General features: G+C 32.9%; 1 protein-coding gene across 1 annotated transcript in view; it reads right to left on the bottom strand.

The window, feature by feature from the left end:
• LOC113118101 (xaa-Pro dipeptidase-like) overlaps positions 1-20,601 on the bottom strand; it is a 52,803-nt gene extending 32,202 nt beyond the window's left edge. Inside the window, exons 1-8 of the mRNA XM_026287012.1 lie at positions 20,507-20,601; positions 18,560-18,746; positions 15,568-15,695; positions 12,270-12,333; positions 4,355-4,402; positions 3,359-3,420; positions 3,023-3,067; positions 445-520 (exon numbers count right to left, since the gene is read on the bottom strand). Of these exons, the coding sequence (XP_026142797.1) occupies positions 445-520; positions 3,023-3,067; positions 3,359-3,420; positions 4,355-4,402; positions 12,270-12,333; positions 15,568-15,695; positions 18,560-18,746; positions 20,507-20,523 (627 nt within the window). The 5' untranslated portion in view covers positions 20,524-20,601. The remainder of the gene's footprint in view (positions 1-444; positions 521-3,022; positions 3,068-3,358; positions 3,421-4,354; positions 4,403-12,269; positions 12,334-15,567; positions 15,696-18,559; positions 18,747-20,506) is intronic.
• Between the last annotated feature and the right edge of the window lie 1,586 nt (positions 20,602-22,187).

Below are 22,187 nucleotides of genomic sequence, written 5' to 3'. Positions count from 1 at the left end.
GATTAAGCGAGGTATAACAATTTGGTAGCTTTAAATCAAGAGAATACAGTACAGATCCGACTTAAAATGCTTTACAACAGAAAAACAGAGGCTGAAATTTGAGCCCAATAGTGTTTTTAAGAGAGACTTGATGAGTTTTTATTCCCCTGAAACATCCCCGAAATTGTCATTCACACAAAATCTGTGCCAAACGCACATCTCATGACCCGAACTCAACTGTCTGTGTCTCAGGAGAGCTGCGAAAAACACTCTGCAAAAGCATCATAAGCCCAAGGAGATCGCAGAAAGCTTGGGATGCTTTCGAGAAATGCAGTCCTGGTCTCACAGAGTAATCATTATTAGATCGTACTACTTTCAATTTAATTCTTTAGGGCATAGTTTAGGGTAACTGTTTTTAAATGAGAAAACTGAGGGAAGAAATCTGCCCTAAAAAGCTAGCTTTACCTCTTTGTGGGCTTCGCTGGAAATGCGGTTGGTGTAGCGCAGGACTTCCAGCTCCATGTCAGTCTTCAACAAACGACTGCAAACACAGAGACACAGAGAGAGAGAGAGCTAATGAATATAAATATGAAGATATAATATCATATAAATCAAGAAGTTACAAGAGGCTGTGTGTATAAGTGAATTTAACAGCATGCAGTGATTTTACTGATGCTCATGCACTGCTGAGGTCAGTAAGAGTCGCTCACCAAAGATGCATTTATTTAATCAAAATACAGTAAAAATATGAAATATTTTTACAATTTAATACAACAGTTTTCTATGTGAATATGTGTTAACCTGTAATTTATTTCTGTGATGCGCTGCTGAATTTTCAGCATCATTCCTCCAGTCTTCAGTGTCACATGACCTTCAGAAATCAGTCTAATATGATGATTTGCTGCTCAAGAAACATGTCCTGAATATTTTTGTGGAAACTGTGATACTATTTGATTCTAAACGTATTCTTTGATGATTAGAAAGTTCAAAAGAACTGCATTTATTCGAAATGTAACATCATAAATGCCTTTACAATCACTTTTCAAATTTACTGGCCAGAAAGTTTAAAGCAGAACAAACTTCTCTGTTAAACTTGAAATCCTAAACTTAGCCCAAACCCAGCAGGACTGATGTCAGAGAAATCAGCACTTTGCCTCTAGTTAGTGTTTTATTCTTCACCTCCATCTATTCCTGGTCGAGCGTCTTCGATTATGTCTTAATGATGTTGCCTGCAGTACTGAAGCATCTTGACATAACCTCCTATGACTCAGTGTGAATGTGCCAGCTTTCTAACAACACGTCTAAATATATCACTGCGTGCACACACACACACACACACAAACACAGCAGTAACCCATGGTTATGATCTGCCATTTGATTGCTTTTTCACAATATGACTCCATAAAAGTACTGTATTTAAACTGGAAGCAACTGCTGTTTGAACTCTGATTCTGACGGCACCCATTCACAGCAGAGCATCCATTGGGGAGCAAGTGATGCAATGCTACATTTCTCCAAATCTGATGATGAAACAAACTCATCTACATCTTGAGGTTGAGTATATTTTCATTTATGCGTGAACTGTTCTTTTATAAAGTATATTTCACCAGCCATATTAGCAAAAAAGTCTGGTTTGCGCTGGTTTTGAGCAGTTTTGTGGACCATCTTCTCATCTTAACCTGGCTTCAGTCGTTTTTTTTAAACGATGCAAGTGTATCTGTGCTTTGTGTGCAGGTTTTTAATATCTGCCTCATCACGGAGAAGCAAGCAGCAGACTCTCTCTGGAAATCTCAAGGTAATAAGCGAAGGGGAGGAAGCGAAGGAAACAACAAAGTTTGCAGGCGAGCGATGGGAAACCGTAATGAGCCGCTTTCCTTCGAGTAATAGAAGAGAAAACCTAATGCACACGCCAGCGAGAGAAGCACGCAGACCATTAGAGACAAACACCGGCCGTACAGACCCACGCAGGAGGCTTGAGAGCGAAAGAGCGATTGATAGCAGATTGTTTGTAATGTGGCTGAGCTGTCGACGTGAGAGTGAAGAGCTCTCAGTCATGACGGAGTCATTCTGCTCAAATTAGCCGGAGCGACGAGAAGAGCACTTTGTCTGAATGTCATTTTCCCCAACAAAACTCCCGTTCTATGAAGTGATATAGTGTCTGAATGCATAAATACAAGCAGATTAAACGAGCTGACCTGCTCAAACTATGACAATCAAAACAGAAAAAGATTAAACAATTCAACTGCAGCTCCAGCTTTCATCAAAACATCAAACGCTTGCTAATTGGAGGAGCTGGATCACATGCTTTGATTTTGTTAATTGGAGCAAGGTTCTGTGCTTTAGTTTTTTTTAATTAAAAAACGAAATAATAATAATAAAATCAATGCATTATTTGTACTATTAATTATTTTTTTAAATCTATTAATAATACTACTAATAATAGCAGCAATGACCTATTAATAAATGACAATTTTCTTTTTGATTTTATTATAATTATTATTATTAAATAACTAATAATAAAAAATAAAATCAATAAGTTATTTTTACCATTATTATTAATTATTAACAGGTTGCTATTATTATTATTATTATTATTATTATTATGATTATTAAATAAAATAATAATGTTTATTTTTCATTTAATATATTACCATTTCAATTATATATTTTCTCTCCAATTTAAAAATATAATAATTTATCAAAGAAACAGTTTATATATGCATATATTTACATTTTTATTTACATGATAAATTAATGTATTATAAACACACATATTTTTATATTTAATAAAATATGTTTTATTTTGAATTTAAATATTAAAATAAAAATGTATATTGTGTGAAACAATTCAACTGCAGCTCCAGCTTTCATCAAAACATCAAACGCTTGCTAATGAGAGGAGCTGGATCACTTGCTTTGATTTTGTTAATTGGAGCAAGGTTCTGTGCTTTAGTTATTAAGACGTCAATCGGCTAAATTGCATAAAGCATGGTGTAAAACGGTTTAAATGATTAGATATTTGTGTGATATAAATGACACTCACCACTCCACAATCACTGGGTGCAGCAGGGAATTATTCACCTGAAACCTGCAGAAGAGAAGAAGAAACATCATTAACAATGTCTCACATCAGTATCTGAATCCTCCTTTGTCAGTGCTTCAGAACAGATGACAACGGTGTTGAAGTTTATTATTTAATACAACATTTGTATATACTTTCTGATGCATCAAATAGTGAATATCTAATATTTAGAAATATTTCTCATTAGGATGGGTTTAAATGGGTGGGTCGTTTTATCCGAGCACACAGAGGACGTGTGTGCTACTTTCCCTGGAATGAGTTTTAGGACCAGAGCTCTGAATAATGGATGAAACTCACTGGCTGATGCCTTCAAAGGACGCTTCGCGACAGGTGCTGCCGCTATCAGTGTTCAATCCCCGCTACACACACACACACACACACACACACAGAGAGAGAGAGAGAGAAAGAGACAGAGAAACAGACATTAAACCTACTCAATGTCCCATTATCCAAAAAGAATAGAACAGAACGAAAGTCACATGTAGGCCAGATGTCTCAATTTCCCACCAGGTCATTATTCTCCTCATAGTTTAAAAATAATAAAATAATAAAACAATAAAGTGTTGTGCTTACTATTATTAATTTATTATTAATGGATTATTATTATTATTATTATTATTATTACTATTATTATTATTTAACTAATAATAAAAATGTTTACTATTAATTATTATTATGTTTATTATTTATTATCAATGTTTTTATTATAAAAAACTAAATAATAATAATAATAATAATAAAATCAATGCATTATTTGTACTATTCATTATTTATTAAAATCTATTAATAATTATATTAATAATAGTAGCAATGACCTATTAATAATGGCATTTTTTATTTTATTATAATAATAAATATTATTAAATAACTAATAATAAAAAATTTAATCAATAAGTTATTTTTACTATTATTATTTATTATTAACAGGTTGCTATTATTATTATTATTATTATTATTAAATAAAATACTTTTCATTTAATATATTACCATTTCAATTATATATTTCTCTCCAATTAAAAAATATAATAATTTATCAAAGAAACAATTTATATATGCATACATTTACCTTTTTATTTACATTATAAATTAATGTTTTATAAACACACAAATTTTTGTGTTTAATAAAATATGTTTTATTTTGAATTAAAATATTAAAATAAAAATCTATTTTCTATTTAATGTACAATAATAAGTATATATAAATAAACTGCAATTTTATTCATTTATTTGTATTTTTCTTATACTTAATTTTTCTATTTATATCATATTCCAAGTAAATGAGAAGGATCTTACCAGTGTGAGCAGGACCTTCGGCTTCATTTTAGTCAGCACATCAGCAATCTGTGAGGAAAAGCTTTCATTAGAGCGGATAATTTCAGCAGAATATCATTGGCTTTGCAGGAATATCAGAGAAAATCCTACATGCTGACAGGTGCACTAATGAACGACAGAAATGGCCTTTGAGGAGAGATTTCCTCATGAAAAGCAGATCCAGCGGTGGCTGAAGACAGACAGACAGACGGCGTAAATGTCAACCGAAGAGAGAATAATCCGCACGAACGGAACGAGCAGAGGATTGTGGGAAGGAACACCTGAGCTGTCTTATGTGCTCCCAGGAGTGGATAAGCAGCATTTTAAACCCGCAGGACGAATCAAACGCAGACTATTTCACCTCAGGGCAGATTTCTGAGCAGAATCCACATTTCTGTCTGATCCTTCATCCTGCAGAAATCCATACAGAGGACACCAGCGCTGAATGCTAAAGCGGTGGTCTGTTTACTTAACCTCGTGTTAGTGCACACCTGTATGCGGCACAGAACACTGTTGAACATCTTTTGTTCATGCAGAAGCGTCCGGATCTATTATCATGTTCTCACAGAGCTGTCAGGGAAACAGACAGTCTGAGGAGTAAATGAACGAATGAACCCAGCGAGAACAGCAGATTAATGCGGCGCGGGGGCCGTGTGCTTAACGTTCCTTATCCAACAAATTACAGACACGCCGCGAGCCCAGCCACAGACAGCACTGACACCCGAAGAGAGACCCATCTTTATTATTATCAACTATTACTACGAGTTTTATTATTTATTATTATATTTACATTTTTCAGTTATGAACAATTTTGTATATACACTACACATACAGCAAAAATAAAACTCACACTCACACACACACACACACACTAGTTCACTCTCTCTCTCTCTCTCTCTCACTAACACACACACACACTCTCACTTTCTCTCACTCACTCACTCACAAACACACACACACTAGCTGCTCACTCACACACACTCTCACTTTCTCTCTCTCACTCACTCACTCACTCACTCAAACACACACACTAGCTCACTCACACACTCTCTCTCACTCACTCACTCTCTCACTCACTCACACACACACACACACACACACACATACACTAGCTCACTCACACACACTCTCTCTCTCTCACTAACACACACACACTCACTTTCACTCACTCACTCACACACACACACTAGCTCACTCACACACACTAGCTCACTCTCTCACTCACTCACTCTCACACTCACATACACTCACTAACTAACTCACTCACTCTCAGTCACTCTCACACTCACACTCTCTCTCTCACTCACTCACTCACTCACACACACACTAGCTCACTCACACACACACTCTCTCTCTCTCTCTCTCTCTCTCTCTCACTAACACACACACACACACTCTCTCACTTTCTCTCACTCACTCACTCACACACACTAGCTCACTCACACACTCTCTCACTCACTCACTCACACACACTCACTCTCACTCTCACACACACTCATTCACTCTCACAGTCACACTCACACTCTCTCTCTCTCACTCACTCACTCACTCACTCACACACACTAGCTCACTCACACACACACTCTCTCTCTCTCACTAACACACACACACTCCCTCACTTTCTCTCACACTCACTCACTCTCTCACTCACTCACACTCAATCTCACTCACACACACACACACTCACTCACTCACAGTCACTCTCACACTCTCTCTCTCTCTCTCGCTCACTCACTCACTCACACACATATTTAAAATGTATTGTATATTTTCAAAACAATGTTTATAAAAAAAGTACACAATATCCAAAATAAAAAATGTAAATAAAATTTTATCGTATGTGTTTTTAAGAGATGGCCAACAACATATACTGTTTATATTACATCAATATTACATTGATATAAAATAATAATAATTACTTCTTGTCATACAATATTTTAATTTATAAAATTTCTTCAAATAAAAATAATATTTGAATAATACAAATGTAATTATCCACAGAATATGAGCTGAGAGACCGATTGGGACATCTTTATTGTTAACTTAATTGGATTTAAAATTGGACTTAAAATTTTGTATTTTAGTGCCAATTACATAAACTGCATATAATATATCAATAGTATTTCTATATAAAATAATAATAAAAACTTCTTGTCATATATTATAATATGTTATTACATTTCTTCAAATAAAAATAATATTTTAATAACACAAAATTAATTATCTAATTCATTTAAAATGTATACAAGTATTCAGTGGATGGATGGATTTATTATTGCTATGCATTGACAGACTACAAACAAACAGCTCAGTTCTTAAACGCATTCTGTGGTTTTCTAATAATATAAAAGTGTATTATGTTTATCATAACCTTATGAAGTTGAGCACTGACTAATATTTCTTTGATTTACTCACTGAAACGCCTCGTACCTGCAGAATAAATAGAGGCGAGCAGCAGCTGTACATCATCTTAACGTGTCAGTGCTATAAATATTTGATTATTTTGTTAGCAGACTAGATTTGACTTATGACTCTGAAAGAAAGTCACACTGGTTTGCAAATAAAAGGCGAGACCCATGGCAAAAATAAAGATGTGGTTATCTAACTTCAGCTTATTAGGTGCATTTACTAATCTTTATTAACTAAATATTTAAATATGTATTAGAAAATAATGAAACTGACAAACTAAGAAGCCAAGCTCAGGTAAAGATGAGCAAACTCTCACATCAGTGTGAACTGCAGCGTCATATTATGATATAGAATTAAAATAATAATTAAATTAAAATGTACTCAGTCTTGTTTAATTAATATTACTATAAAATCCTGCTTTTTTACAGATCAAAAGACCATTTTTGAAATAACAGAATAAAAATAACAACATAAAAAGTTCCTTATCTAAAAAATCCTGCCCTTAAATGCATCAAAATAATAGATTTTTTTTAAATTATACAATTTTAATTATTGTCTCTATATATTTCTGCTCCCCTTAATAGATCAAAAGAATTAAGCTTTTTAACGTTATTAAAAAATAAATGACAAAAGCATACCTTGCTATAGAGAGCAATGTTTTCCTTTTTAAATTTTTATAAATATTTTAATATTTTTTATTATATTGTATAATTACTTATTGTAAAATATTTTTTGTCAACAGTTTTACGTTTTATTTTTTATTTTATTTAGTTTTAGCATTTAATATTAAACGAGAATAAGACGAGAATAATTTAATTCTTAGCACTATAAAATATTTTTATTTTATTATTTATGTTTGAATGTGTGTGTGTGTAGGCTATATATAGAAATATTTAATTACATACGATAATATATTTATATAACACAATTAAAATAATAATAAAAATGTATCTCATCTCGTTTAATTAGTATCTCCTAAACAGAATTGTTTTTAAAAATAAGATAAAACAGTAATAAATCAAATGTAGGTCATCTTGTTTAATGACTAAAAATACTGCTGTTAGATCCAACATAAAATGGATCAAAAGAACTGTAACAATGTTTTAAACAACAGAATTGAAATACTAAGAACATAAAAATAACCAAAACTGAGAAGTTTTAAAGAAAGCTTTTAGTCAGATCCATTGCTGAGAGCTCAAGACAGATGGAGAGGAGAAAAAAATGACATGCAAGATGAATGACCGACTCTTAAAACATTTTAACCAAAAAACAAACTTAATTGGGTCTGGCAGCCGTGTCATAGACCCTTAATTATTCTAATTTTATGAGCAGAAATCAGTGATCAAGATTAATGGGCTCAAAATGTCTCAAGATCGATGAAAACAAAATCAATAGTGTTTTCATCTGACATTCTGGCCTGCTGTGCAGAATAGCAACACGTCTGAGCGTAAGTGGAAAATGACGGTCATTTAAGCAATCAGTACGAGCCTGATTGAATATTAGGAGTCGCCCAGCAGCTGTGAGAGAGACGGGATCAGATCAGGACAAACCTGCAGAAACCAGCCTCAGATATCCAGCAGCTGCGGATGATCACAGATCGTCACAGACTCCAGGAGATCATTGACAGAAAATCATCACTGAACTAAATTAAACAAGTAAATCAAGTGCATTGCCTCTCAGCATTTCCATTAGCGTCAACAAAGGGTTTCAGGTTTCCAGAAATCTCCAAAACAATGAAGATGCTCAAACAAACCAGTGGTATTTGAATATTTTTTATATACTAGTTTTTGTAATTTCAAATTAGTGTTGCACGGTGCACCGATACTTCAAAAGTATCGCAATTATCGGAAATTAAAAACGTCACGATTCCTAAATATATTAGTATCGATACTTCAAAGAGTGACTGCGTAATAGATTTGTATGGAATTTCCGGTGCCTCTCTATGACGTCTGTGTTTTTTCTCCTCACGCAAGCAGCAAAAAAGCACAACAGAGATGGCTGCATTAGTGTCTTTATTAAACTGATTTGGCTTTACGAAAATGTGTGCATAATCGCATTAAATAGTTTAAATAAGTTGTTCAGATGAACAAAGCACAAGGTTTTCTTGCTTAATTAAGATTTTAATTGTTTGGTCATCACATATAATATTCACATTAATCGGGGATTAAACGTGGAGTTATGTTCTGTATGTTAAATAATATAATTTATAATTTTTCTTATTTTTTTTAAATTACGTTTTAGTTTCAGTTTGAATTGTTTGCATTTTTTTTTTTTGTTTTAGAACATTATATTAGATGAAACAGATTTTTTTTTTCTCCTAATAGCTAAAGTAAGTACATTTTGATATTTTACTTAACTTTACTATAGTTCAGTTAAAGTTTTAGTGGTTTATTTTTATTTTGTTTAGTTATTTTAGTTCTGCCTTTGCAACTAGCTGAACAATATATATATGTTTTTATTTATACTATGTCTTAGACATTTTAACACAAACTCAACAAAAATGAGAAAACTGCTAAAGCAAACTAGCTGAAATAAAACAGGTTTAATTTTCATATTTTATTTTATTTATAAATAACATATATAAATAAATAACATTTTCATTAACTGAACTAGTTTAATTTCTTTTAGGACTTCAACTTAAACTAAATGAAAATGAGAAATGTTAACTTAGCAACTAACTAAAATAAAATGTTTTTTTATTTTACTTCAAGTGACGATCTGTTTTCATTAAGTAATAAATTATGCTTTTTTTTCTTCTAATAGCTGAAGTAAGTACATTTTGATATTTTACTAAACGTTATTACATTTCAGTTAAAGTTTTAGTGGTTTTATTTCTATTTTATTTAGTTTTAGTTATTTTAGTTCTGCTTTTGCAACTAGCTGAACAATATATATGTTTTAATGTCGTTATTTTTACTACGTCTTAGACATTTTAACACAAACTCAACAAAAATGAGAAAACTGCTAAAGCAAACTAGCTGAAATAAAACATTTCATTTGTATATTTTATTTTATTTCAGTTAATTTTATTTTCATCAACTGAACTAGTTTTATTTATTTTAGTACTTCAACTTCTACTAAATGAAAATGAGAAATGTTAACTTGGCAACTAACTAAAATAAAAGGTTTTTTTATTTCACTTCAAGTGACGATCTGGTTTCATTAAGTAATTAATGTTACGCTTTTATTTTCAGTTTTAAACAATAACAACAAACAAAAACAAACTAAACAAAAGCAATGGGAAATCAGCATCTGAATGACTTAATAAACTGAACTTTGCATCAGATGCACCACATCAAGTTCATTTACAAAGCACAAACAAACTACGACAGCATCATGCGGCTTAGTTTACATAACGCAAAGACATCTCCACAGTTGGAGACTCTCAAAGTCATTCTTGAGTACATTATCTAGCAGCTGAGGGCAACAGCCGAAGACAGGGACGTTCCTGAATGTCAAAGTCCTAGGGTTTGTTAGCGCTCGGGATTAAACGCGTCTGTTTGTGGGTGTGCATTTTGTGCATTTGCCTTGGAGATTTCATTTGTTTTGTAAGATTACAGATATCTCCCTCTGTTTCTGCTCCCAGCAGCTCTGTTTGCCTTCTCAAATGATCTGTTTAAGCAGCGCTGAGAGGAACCTCAGGAGAAGGTCATTAACGCTCACGCACACAAAGAGCGAGAAGAAAAGAGCCGAGGAGGAACTGTGATGCATTTGTGCAGATGCGTGAAAAACGAGCAATGAAAACACAAAAACATTTTGTTATGCTGAAGTCAAACTCGACACACAAATCTCTATCACAGAGTGAGCCGGTCGCTTTTATGTGCATCTTTTTATGCTCTTGATGATCAACTTGGGATGAGCGCCACCGGACCAGCATGCATTGCATCCCTGGCATCTTTTACAGTTGTGCTCATAAGTTTACACACCCCTTGCAGAATGTGCTTAATAATTAAAACAAAATAAGAAAGATGATGAAAATTGGATATGTATTTAGTACTGTCCAAAATAAGCTATTTCAGATGTTTACATATACACCACAAGACAAAATAACTGAATTTATAAAAAATGACCGCGTTCAATGAATCTTACTATGTTTAATTTCCTGGATGATCCAGCTCATGCATATTCATTGGTTTTCCAGCATCTTCTGCATATTTGAACCCTTTCCAAAAGTGACTATGATTTTGAGATCAATATTTACACATACACAACTATTAGAAAAGGTGAAAACATTCACTGATGCTCAAGAAGGCAACACGATGCATTAAGAGCCTGGGTCAATGCGTTTGATTTCACACTTCAGTGAAAACATGTACAGGAAATTCACATTTTAAAATCCTAAAGGCAATGAGAAGATCATCAGAATAAATGAAATGAGAGCATATATCACTTTAGATCCCTGCAGACTCTGGAAAGCTAATTATTTTTTCTCCAGCGGTATCAGACACACGCTGCATGTTAAGATGCAGCAGCAGTTTAAGTTTAAGTACAATTGTAAGTTATTAGCTGGCATATCTGCGCTTATAGCCATGGGCCAGTCCTCCACATTATGAATAATTCAGGGTTTTAAACGCCCTCATAGTTGTTTTCTATTTCTGTTAGCTTGTCAACAGCTACGCTTCCAAGTGAGCTTTCTAGACAGCATTTTAGTCCTTCAGGACTTTACAAAAGGCAGCAAAATTCCTCTAATTCTGGCCAAAATCTAACGCAGTGCAATGAGCTCAGATAAAAGTTGGAGGACAGCAACTAAAGTTTAAACTGTATGAACTAGAGCAAACCAAGAGCCCAATTTCAGAAAATATGCTGCAAAATATCAAAAATTCCAACAAAAAATCTATTTCTGAATTAAATGAGTTAAAAAAAAAACACACACAAAAAAATTGGGAAACAATGATCCATTCATAAAGAGAGTCATTTACTTCACTCCTGAATGAATCAGTGTTTGAACAAATCGAATGAATGAATGAATCAATCAATGGCTTATTAAGAAACTAATTGCCACCTAATGGCAGTTTTAGTTCATTATTTAGAGTATAATTTTATTAAAATAAAATTTCATATTTCCATATTAATAAAGAATCTGAAAATATATTTAGTTGTATTTATCTAACGCTTTTCTCATGTAACACAATAATGGTTTCGAATGCTCTTTTGCGGGTAATTTCTAAACCAAATTCGATGCGATTAATTAATTAGATTCAAAATGTTAAATCAATCAACAGCCCAAGTCCACATACATTTTAGGGTAATGAAAATTATTATTTAAAAACAATATGCATCAAAATATTTTAATATAAATATTCAGTTAAATCTGAACACAAACACTCTTTTCATGAAATAAAGGCATCAAAAAAAAGGAGTTTCATTATCACAATATAAACACTCATTTGCATTATTTAAGCCAATATAAGACAAACCTAACCAGTGCAACTGAACAAGCTGCACACTAATAAATGCTTTAAATGTTTTAAAGTGAAAGTGCACTCACGTCAGTGGTGTAATGCACCTCATCGACGGCGTATTTCTCCTTGAAGTGTTCACGTGGGTAGATCCTGTCGAGACAGACGGACAGAAAGAGCTTTAATGAGAACGTCCCGTGGAGTGGATGCACTTTATTTACATCCTTCTTGTCATTATGCTCAGATTAATCCAGTTTCCTCACCCGAGGTTTCAGTCTAAATAAAGCCTCGTAGCAGAATGCAAAATGAATCGATGCGATTATCATCATTTGTGACCCTGGACCACAAAACTTGTCATAAGCAGCACAGGTATATTTGGAGCAAAATACACTGCATGGGTCAAAATTATAGATTTTATGCCAAAAACCATTAGGATATTAAGTAAAGATCATGTTGCATGAAAATATTTTGTAATTTCCTACTGTAAATATATCAAAACTTATTTTTTGATTCGTAATATGCAATGCTAAGAAGTCATTTGGACAATTTAAATGCAATTTTCCCAATATTTCGATTCCAGATTTTCAAATAGTTGTATCTCGGCAAATATTGTCCTACCTTAACAAACCATACATCAATTGAAAGTGCATTTATTCTGCTTTCAGATTGTGTATAAATCCCAATAAAAAAAAAAACTGACCCTTACGTGGTCCAGGGTCATATTTGATAAAATGAAGCGAGCGCGCCGTAGATACTTTTGGGATTACTTTACTTTGTTGGCTGTGTTATATCTCATCATGAGACCACTGGACGCACCTCTTTAAATGGTATCATGGTGCTTAATGTTGTATTTTAAAACTATTTGCAATTGAGATTTATGGCATTTAAAATAAAATGATCCCAAACTAGGTTTCTGTGCCGCATTGAATTATATTTATGGTCTCTTTTCCCAAATTCTCGACCTCACACCTAATTTCACAGGTTTATTTTATTGTTATTCACTTTTAATCACCACTTTTGCATCCTCCTACTATTGTAAACATGAAGGGGAAATGAAGATTTCGTGGCCATGAATTAAGAAATCTTTCCTCTGACTTATTTTGTTCCCTCGTTTGAGTTAAATCATGGGTTTTCTAGGGAACAGGTTCATGAAACATGGACAGTGGCCAAAAATTAACAAGTTGAATTCAATCGACAGCTTCAATCGATTGCATCTCTTATCGATAATTAATCAATCGTTGATTAATCATCAGCATGAATGTTGGACAAATACTGGACTTCAGTTTTGTTTCTGCAGTCCTCAGATAATCAAGTAAATGGACTCTTGATGTCGAGTGTTTGTGGTTCTTGGAAGTGAAGTATTCATGCAAACACACTCCAATCTCATTTCCAAATTGCACATCAATAACTTTCAGAGCTGTGGTAATATAGAAACATTGCTATAAAGTTATCAAACACACTCAGTTTTGCCGTATGCTGAGAGAAAGTACTGACAAGTTTCCAGAAATTAATTATGCTAATAACCCATTCATATTCTCCACAGAGAAACTCAATTAATCCAGTAACTATCCAGTAACAAAAAGATTTTTATTTTTAAATATATTAATACTTTTATTCAGTAAGGATGCATTAGTAAGGACATTTATAATGTTACAAAAGATTATTTCAAATAAATGCTGTTCTTTTGAATTTTCCATTCAATTCAAAGAGTCTTTATAAAATGTAGCAAGTTTTCCAGAAAAACTGTTTTGAACATTGATAATAATCAGAATGTATTTAATGTATTTTAAAGTCATGGCTGATTCAATAACTGTAGGCCAAGTCATTGACAAAGTAGATAATTCATTTCCTCATTAGACAATTATTAAAAACTGTGAGTGCTTAAATCGCAATGTATAAATATTAATTTTATAATTATTAGCATTTATCCCTATGCAGAAAATAAATGCACTGAAAAAACATTATTATTATTGTGTTATTAATTTTTTACTACAATTTAAGAGCGATTTATCAAAAGTAAAAAAATAATAATAATAAATAAATAAATATAAATAGGGCCTTATTTTTACCAAATCCTGCTTATCCCTTTTTAATATTTCTGGATTGCATTTTTATCGGTTTAATTAAATGTTATCAATCAGACACATGTAATTAACTCAACTGATAAAAACAAATTTATTATTTATTCTTACAACAACAGTATTTTTTATTTATTTATTATATTTAGATTTTCTTTTTTTTTTAAGTTGCTTATTTTTCTGGCAGACAAGTGAAGGCAAAAAAAAAACTTTCCGAAATTCTGAGACATTCCTTGTTTTAGAGTAAATTCCATTTTTATGACTGATTCCATCCGCATTTTCACAATTCAAAGGACATTAAATATTGCACATCATGACACACTGTGATGTCAAGAAAACACCAATAACTGCATGTCATAGACCCTTCAGCAGCAGATGAAGTGAGGAAACCACCGGCGTGAGTGTGTTAGATTAGAGCAGATTATCCATGAACAGGAAGAAGATTTCAAAGCTCTGACTGTACGGTCCGTCTGAAAGCAGATCTCTGCTTCAGAAGCACATCATAACCACAAGACTTTCACACGGCCCGAAATCTTTCATGTCTACCTCTTCTCACATTATGAGGAGGATTGCCAAAGGATTCTCATGTTAATATCACAATGCAATGTGGACAGGTAAATAATGTGTGTGTATATATAATATATAAATAATCATTAATAATAGAAATATTATTATTTTATAATTGTAATAATATAAGAATATACAATGTAAAATATAAATGTATTATATTATGTAAAATAAGTCATAAGCATATTATAATATAGTCATAAAAATTATATATATATTTATGTGTGTGTGTGTGTGTTATAAAATATTTTGTTATATATATATATATATATATATAAAACAAAAATAAAATATTAGATTTTATTATATAAAAATATAAAATATGTTTGTGTGTGTATATAGATTTTTTTAATTTTTAGATTTTTTTGTTTTTATATATTACATATATTAATTTCAAATACTATGTAAAATACAAAAAAATCATTATATATTATAATAATATTATTATTAAAATATACATATAAACATTAAAATTTACATATATTTACTATATAGGTTAGCCACAACTTTTTTTTATTTTTTGTTTTATAAAAATAATAAAATAAAATAAAATAAAATGTTATCAACAATGACACTTTTCACTTATTAAGCCAGGAATGTTCCTTTGTAATTTACAAAACTCTATCACTGAGGGTCTCAGAAGGAAACGTTTGCTGATTCCAGAGAATTTCAACGCAATCATATCAGCAGACGTCAGTGAGGATGACGTCAGAGAGAGTGTGAGATGATGAGAGACACTCACTCGCCCATCCATGTGGCGTAGCTCTCCGGCAGCTTGGGAACAAACAGGATGGATTTCTTGGAGTTGACATCGATGGCGCCGTAGCAGTCGGCTTCTGTCACACCGAAGGTCCAGTGGAAGAACGACTCCTGCAGAACAACATGAGTTAGTGCTACATCCATACGTCCATGCACACACACTATCCATCATGAGAAACCGTGTTTCTGTGACTGTGTTCCTGCAATGAACTCAGAACAGAGAGGATTCAGTGTTATTAATACTGATGTTGATCATGTCATATCCCTGAGACTTTCCTTACGAAAGCTGCTTTCTGTGCTTTGAAACATACACTAGGCAAGTATGTAAATATGTACTATGCAAGCATCATTTTATGCATTTCTGTGCCATAAAAAAATTGCCAGAATGCAATTCATAATGCGACAAACTCCACACATTGCAAAGTCCTTTTTAAGACTTCTACTGTCAGTTTTCCTTTCAGGTCAAATACTGTCATGATCGAGAGACAGTTTGAAGAGAATCTCGCTGAGCTAACTAACAAGTAAATAAGATTTATACAATTATGTCAAGAAAAGTTCAAAGAATTGTCTTATAAGTGCCATAAGAGTAGATGTTTAAAGAACACATTTAATGTTTTACAAATATTTTCCAGACATTAATAATTAAGATATTAAATATTATAATAATTTAAAAAGAGATTATATAAATAAATGCCAGTGTACGCATATTAAAATAAATAAATATTTTTATAAAAATGTAAAAAAATATTTTAAATATAAAATATTATTTTTTTGTAATTTAATAATTTTAAATTAATTTTAAAATGAATTAAAAATAAAAGTATGTAATAGTAAAAAAAAAAAAATTCTAAAACAAAAAAATTAATGTAAAAACAAACTGTAATGATTATATTATTATTTTTTAATGATTTATTTTTTTTATTTTTAATTTTCTTTTTATAACTTAAAAAAAATATTTTTAAAATAAAAAAAAAAGAAAATTGAAAAATGTAAATAATAATAGATTTAAAACGTGAAAAGTGGATCCTCGTTCTCTGTTGAGTGGCTGTGTTGAATTTCTTTTAATTGCATTTCAGTAACGGTATCTTGTCATTCCAGTCTCAACTTGTAGGAAGCAGCAAATATAATTCATATTCAGACTCGTGAATAAAAAGAAGGTTGTTCGTAGTCAGTCTTCTCTGCAGTGAGATCTCCAGCCGAGGCTGAACGCTTGGCTTTCTAACACGATCAGATAAGCAAACACTATCTAATCCACGGAGGACGAGTCGATCACGCTCGACTCATTTTACTGTCTTGAGTGCATTGCAGAGTTCACGTGCATTCAGTACAGATTGCATAATGAAGCAGTAAAATAAAACCACCACGCGCAAACTCGCACGCACTTCTTAACAAGGACAAATGAGAAAAGTGCCATGCATTTTATTCAATTCACAAACGTGCACGTTAACACTTCAAAAAGAAGACAAACCACAACACAACACAAGCAAATTAATGGTTATGAATTATTTACAGTTAAATCATGATGAAAGTAGGAAGCCCTCAAGCAGTAAACATCACAAAACTAAATCGCAAGACTCGCTCCATGAGATACCGGCGCGCAATCTCTGCCAAACAACACAGGATGTGCCTGTTTTTTGCAGCTAATGAATGAGAAACACGCTGCTCATTATGTTCAATCAACTTATGTAAATGCAGTAAATTAGGGGGCTCTATCAGACACCCAACCGTAGCGCTGAAATAAAAGGTCTGAACTCACGCGCCTCTTGCCAACACAAATTACCATTTAGCATAGCATAAACAAGAGCACCACTTACAAACGAGTATAATGGAAAGACGAGCACTCAATAATCATTTAGAAACAAAAAAATAGGTCACCGACATGATACACAATGATGCACAATGCATGCAATATTTTATTTGGTAATGTAGTGACGGTGCACAGAAAAAGTGCATCTATTATGTAATTTTAGCGATTTTGTTGTGCATTTGTAATTTTTTGTATACATAGTACATTGTGTGGTACATATTTATTTATTTATTTGTGTGTGTATTTATTTGTAAAGTGGGGAAAATATTTATTTGATCCCCTGCTGATTTTGTAAGTTTGCCCACTTGCAAAGAAATGAAGGGTCTGTAATTTTATGGTGGGTTTATTTTAACATATAGAAACAGAATATCAACCAAAAAATCCAGAAAAAAAAAAACACATTAAATAAAGATTAGAAATTGAGTTGCATTTCAATGTGTGAATATATTTATATTTATTTTAATTAATAGAATTTTAGGTCAATGAATTATAATAGCCCTGGTCCGAGTACTATATGATTTCATTAAATGCAGTGAAAATTTGTACAATATAATTTCATATTTTAATTGCTGTGAAGATTACAATTAACTTAATTAAAAATATAATATAATATAATATAAAAACATTCAATAAGATTACTAAATGCTTATTTAAATGCTTTCTTTTTAATTGTTAGTTCATGTTAGCAAAAGGAACATTACTGCAAAGTGTTACCAAAACTTTGTTGGGCTTTCAAAAATCTTCCTGAATTTGATTTCAGTCGCTTTACAGTATTTTTCGGACTATAAGTCGCACCTGAGTATAAGTCGCATCAGTCCAAAAATACGTCATTATGAGGAAAAAAAACATATATAAGTCACATTTATTTAGAACAAATAGAAAACATTACCGTCTCCAGCCACGAGAGGGCGCTCTATGTCTTCAGTGTAGACTACAGGAGAACTGAGCAGCATAGAGCGCCCTCTGGCGACTGGAGACGGTAATGTTTTCTATTTGTTCATTTCTCTTGGTTCATTTCTCTCGGTTCATGTCAAATTAATTTTGATAAAATGTCGCACCTGACTATAAGTCACAGGACCAGCCAAACTATGAAAAAAAGTGCGACTTATAGTCCGGAAAAACATGGTAAGTGTGGAACTGTTTTTGACGTGTCGTCTGCGTGCAGCACCTGTCTGAAGAGCTCGTCGGTGTCGGTGCAGTATCTCTGCTTCTGTTCTCCTCCCTGAAGAAGCACCACAGATCCAGCTGGAACATCCTTCACAGCTTTCAGGCCTCGACACAAACGATCTCGGTTCTGTGCAAACAGGGCGGCTGAAACCCTCAGAGTATCGTTTCCCAGCCAATACACTGCCTTCCTGTCACAGACGACGCAATACATACGTTACTCACAACACACACATAAAACACTGTGACTGCAGACTATATTGCTCTTTCCCTTTTCTTTTTATTTAACATACACACAAACTGTGTTAATGGTCGATCATTTTCTAATTACAAATAAGCACATACATCTTGATAAATTTTTTTTCAAAAAATCTGCTGAGTTGAAACTAATTCTCTGTGAGTCACACAGATGTTATGCAAGAGCTGGATTTGATCACATGATGACAGGAAGGATTCGCTCTGCTGATCTCGGTGCAAGAACAGCTGAAAACTTTGCAAAATTTAGCTCACAAAAAAAAAAAAAATACATTTGCTGAAACCTTTTCTGAATAGCAGCACTTTGTTTCTATAACTTGGAGAAATTAAGCATTGCATCGCCAGTGGATGCGCTGCAGTGAATGGGTGCCGATGTACTGGAGTCGTGTGGATTAATGTGATGTTTTTATCAGCTGTTTGGACTCTCATTCTGATGGCACCCATTCACTGCAATGCATCCATTCTCCAAATCTGATGAAGAAACAAACTCATCCTAATCTTGTATGAGGGCGAGGATATCCATTCTGACTGCTTTTCATTTAACCCTTTTTACACCCTGAGACGTAACTATCTCATAAGATATCATAACATTCAAATCACGCTCACATTGCTTTATCAGCAGAGTGCTTTATCACCGATAGAGTGTGTAAAGATTAACAGCCATCAGGGGCGTCTGTACGTGGTCAAAGGTCACCCAGATTCATGTCACTGCACATTACACCCATCCTGATAAAAACTGCTATAATTCAGAGGTAATGTACAGTGAGACGGTCATTACTGCAAAATAAACCACCAGCATATGCCACATTCTCCTGCTTATTATGCAGCTATTTAGCAAAATAAATAAATAAATAGTCAAACATGAGATATAATATTTGAGTTGAGTAATACTTTGGTGATTTCAATTTCAACCATTGCAATAATAACTATTATTATGCAAATTCGATCATTGAATTTCATAAACGACCAATCAGAAATCACATATAATAGTGAGTTACACAATTATTTTGAGAATAAATTGCAACATAAAAGTGCAATAAACATAAAGTGCAATAAACAGCACTAAATTAACCTCCAGTTAAACTTACGAAGAATTAAATTAAGTGTGCAAACTAGAAGTAGGGGTTTCTGGACATGGTATCGATGTCATACAAATGATGTTTTGTATTATAAGACTATGCTTTCAATTCAGTACCATGGGATTGTTATTGACATGAATCCTTCAGGATATGCAATATTTGAGGCTTATATAACTTCTTTAATCAATATCTTAATAGATTATATGAAATATCTATACTTAAATACAAATGTACTGTACAAACACCACAAGACGGTTTAAAATAACTGTAAAAAGACACTAATTTAGACACATTTAATGTAGTACTTTCACTATTCAGTAACCTTAAACTTCAGACATACTTGATCAACTTTCACCTAGCTATCTAACATCGCCACGTACGCTTTTGTAATGGAATTTACACCACACAAAACAATTTTATCCGCATAAACACAAATCAAAAAAGACAAAATACACAAACTTGTGCAAAACATCAGACTATGAGCACGCGTCAAACACAGCGCGTCCACGCATGCGCAGCGATACGAAACACCTCTGCGCGCGTTTATTAATAAGAACTGTTTCGCGATTAAGGTTAAGAACATAAATCTTCAGTATAATAAAACAGAAGAATCTCACTGCTTTGAAGATGCCATGCTGCTGCTGCTGCTGCTCAGCTGAGAGATCGAGTCATGTGATCACGAGCAGCTGATCTTCACTCGACCACGTGACCGACACGAATCCACTGCTGACTAGTGACGTCACTGCACTGATATGATCCATAAAACATACTGAAAACTTTGTCATTTATTATTTACGTTCATCATGTTTAGTGGAAGGAATGTTCTATGTGTAATTTATCACACTTTTATCACACTACTTAGCAACTATAGCATGCAAAAAAAGAAAAACTCATAAAAGTAATGACGACGTTATTATGTTTATCTTACTGTATGTAGCCTATTCCGACCATGTAAAATCTATATTTCTCATCCGATTAGACATATCTCCAATAGAATTTTAGATTCATTTTCTCATGCATCCCCACAAAATGTCATTATATTGTTTTTATTTAATTTTATACAATATGCAAGTCAATGCATTCACATTTTTGTATCAAACTGTGTGTAAATTAGATGATATTTACAGTGTGGTCTGTAATTTTTAATCTAAATAATTAATTGAATATATGTTTCTGTAAGTGGGATTTCAAGTGCTCATATAATAATGATGTGTGTACAAATGGAAAAAAATGAAAATGCATTTATATTAATCTTATATTTTCAGTTCCTACTTGCTTAACCAGCACCACAATATCTTACAGTCAACATGACATTAAAATCATTTTCTATGTAGTACGTTTCTGGTTTTATTTTTTTATTCTAATAAAAAGAATACTGCTTAACTTAATAAAGAGTACAGAAACAATATATATAAAGGCTGAAATGAATTATGAATGCATTTCATGTTGACGTTGTCAGTGCACATTTGATATTAAAACAGTTTTGGAAACATTTTTTTTTTTTTTTGAGGAAGGCAAAATTGTGAAACCACTGTAGACGTGCATCTGAAAACGACTCGGATGACCTTCGACATGGACATTTTTGATAAGTTGTCTTTGTTGAAGTGGTATTTAAAATGAACATTGAGTACTCTGTCTTTTGTTGTGTGTAAAACATTCTGAAGCGTTTATAAACTGAGCCATTAAAGGAAAAGGAGAGAAAACCCATCTGTTAAAATGAGATTTTCATCTTTCATTGCTTCATAATTCCTCTGAACGTCACACAGCGATGGCACTTTGAGCCCGAGAGAGGTATTTTCAGCAACATCATTACAAGTTTTTCTCCTCAAGGAAATTAAAAGACGGCACACGCTGCCTTGCAGTACAATCCTTTGCTCTTTTTTTATCATTTAATCCTTTCAGGATGTGTCCCTTTTCGTCAGGGCTAGATTTGTGGATCTTATCATCGGTTTTGTTCAGCCCTAAACTCTAAAATAATAACACGGTAACAGCAGTAAAAAACACAATTGCGTTTGTATCACAGTCCCTGTGGATGTTGTATTACCAGTCTAATAAAAGTCTAAGAAACGGATGCTTTCGAGCTCATTCTGCTCTCCTTTGTCTAATGTTTCTCGTGACAGATAACCGCATGACTCCATCAGGGATGAATTGCAATCCAGTTACCCTTATATGCATGTAAAGACTTCTTTCTGCTGGTTTTTAAGGAACCCTGTGGCTTTGGTGTTGTAATTTCATCCACATAATTTTGCTGATTAGCTTCTTTCTTTCTCTACGTTAAATCTGAGCATCTTTCTCTAG

The sequence above is a fragment of the Carassius auratus genome, chromosome 18 (genome assembly GCF_003368295.1).
Source record: "Carassius auratus strain Wakin chromosome 18, ASM336829v1, whole genome shotgun sequence".
Lineage (NCBI taxonomy): Eukaryota > Metazoa > Chordata > Actinopteri > Cypriniformes > Cyprinidae > Carassius > Carassius auratus.
The sequence above is the reverse complement of the archived record's forward strand: the minus strand, read 5'-3'. Positions and strand labels throughout refer to the sequence as shown.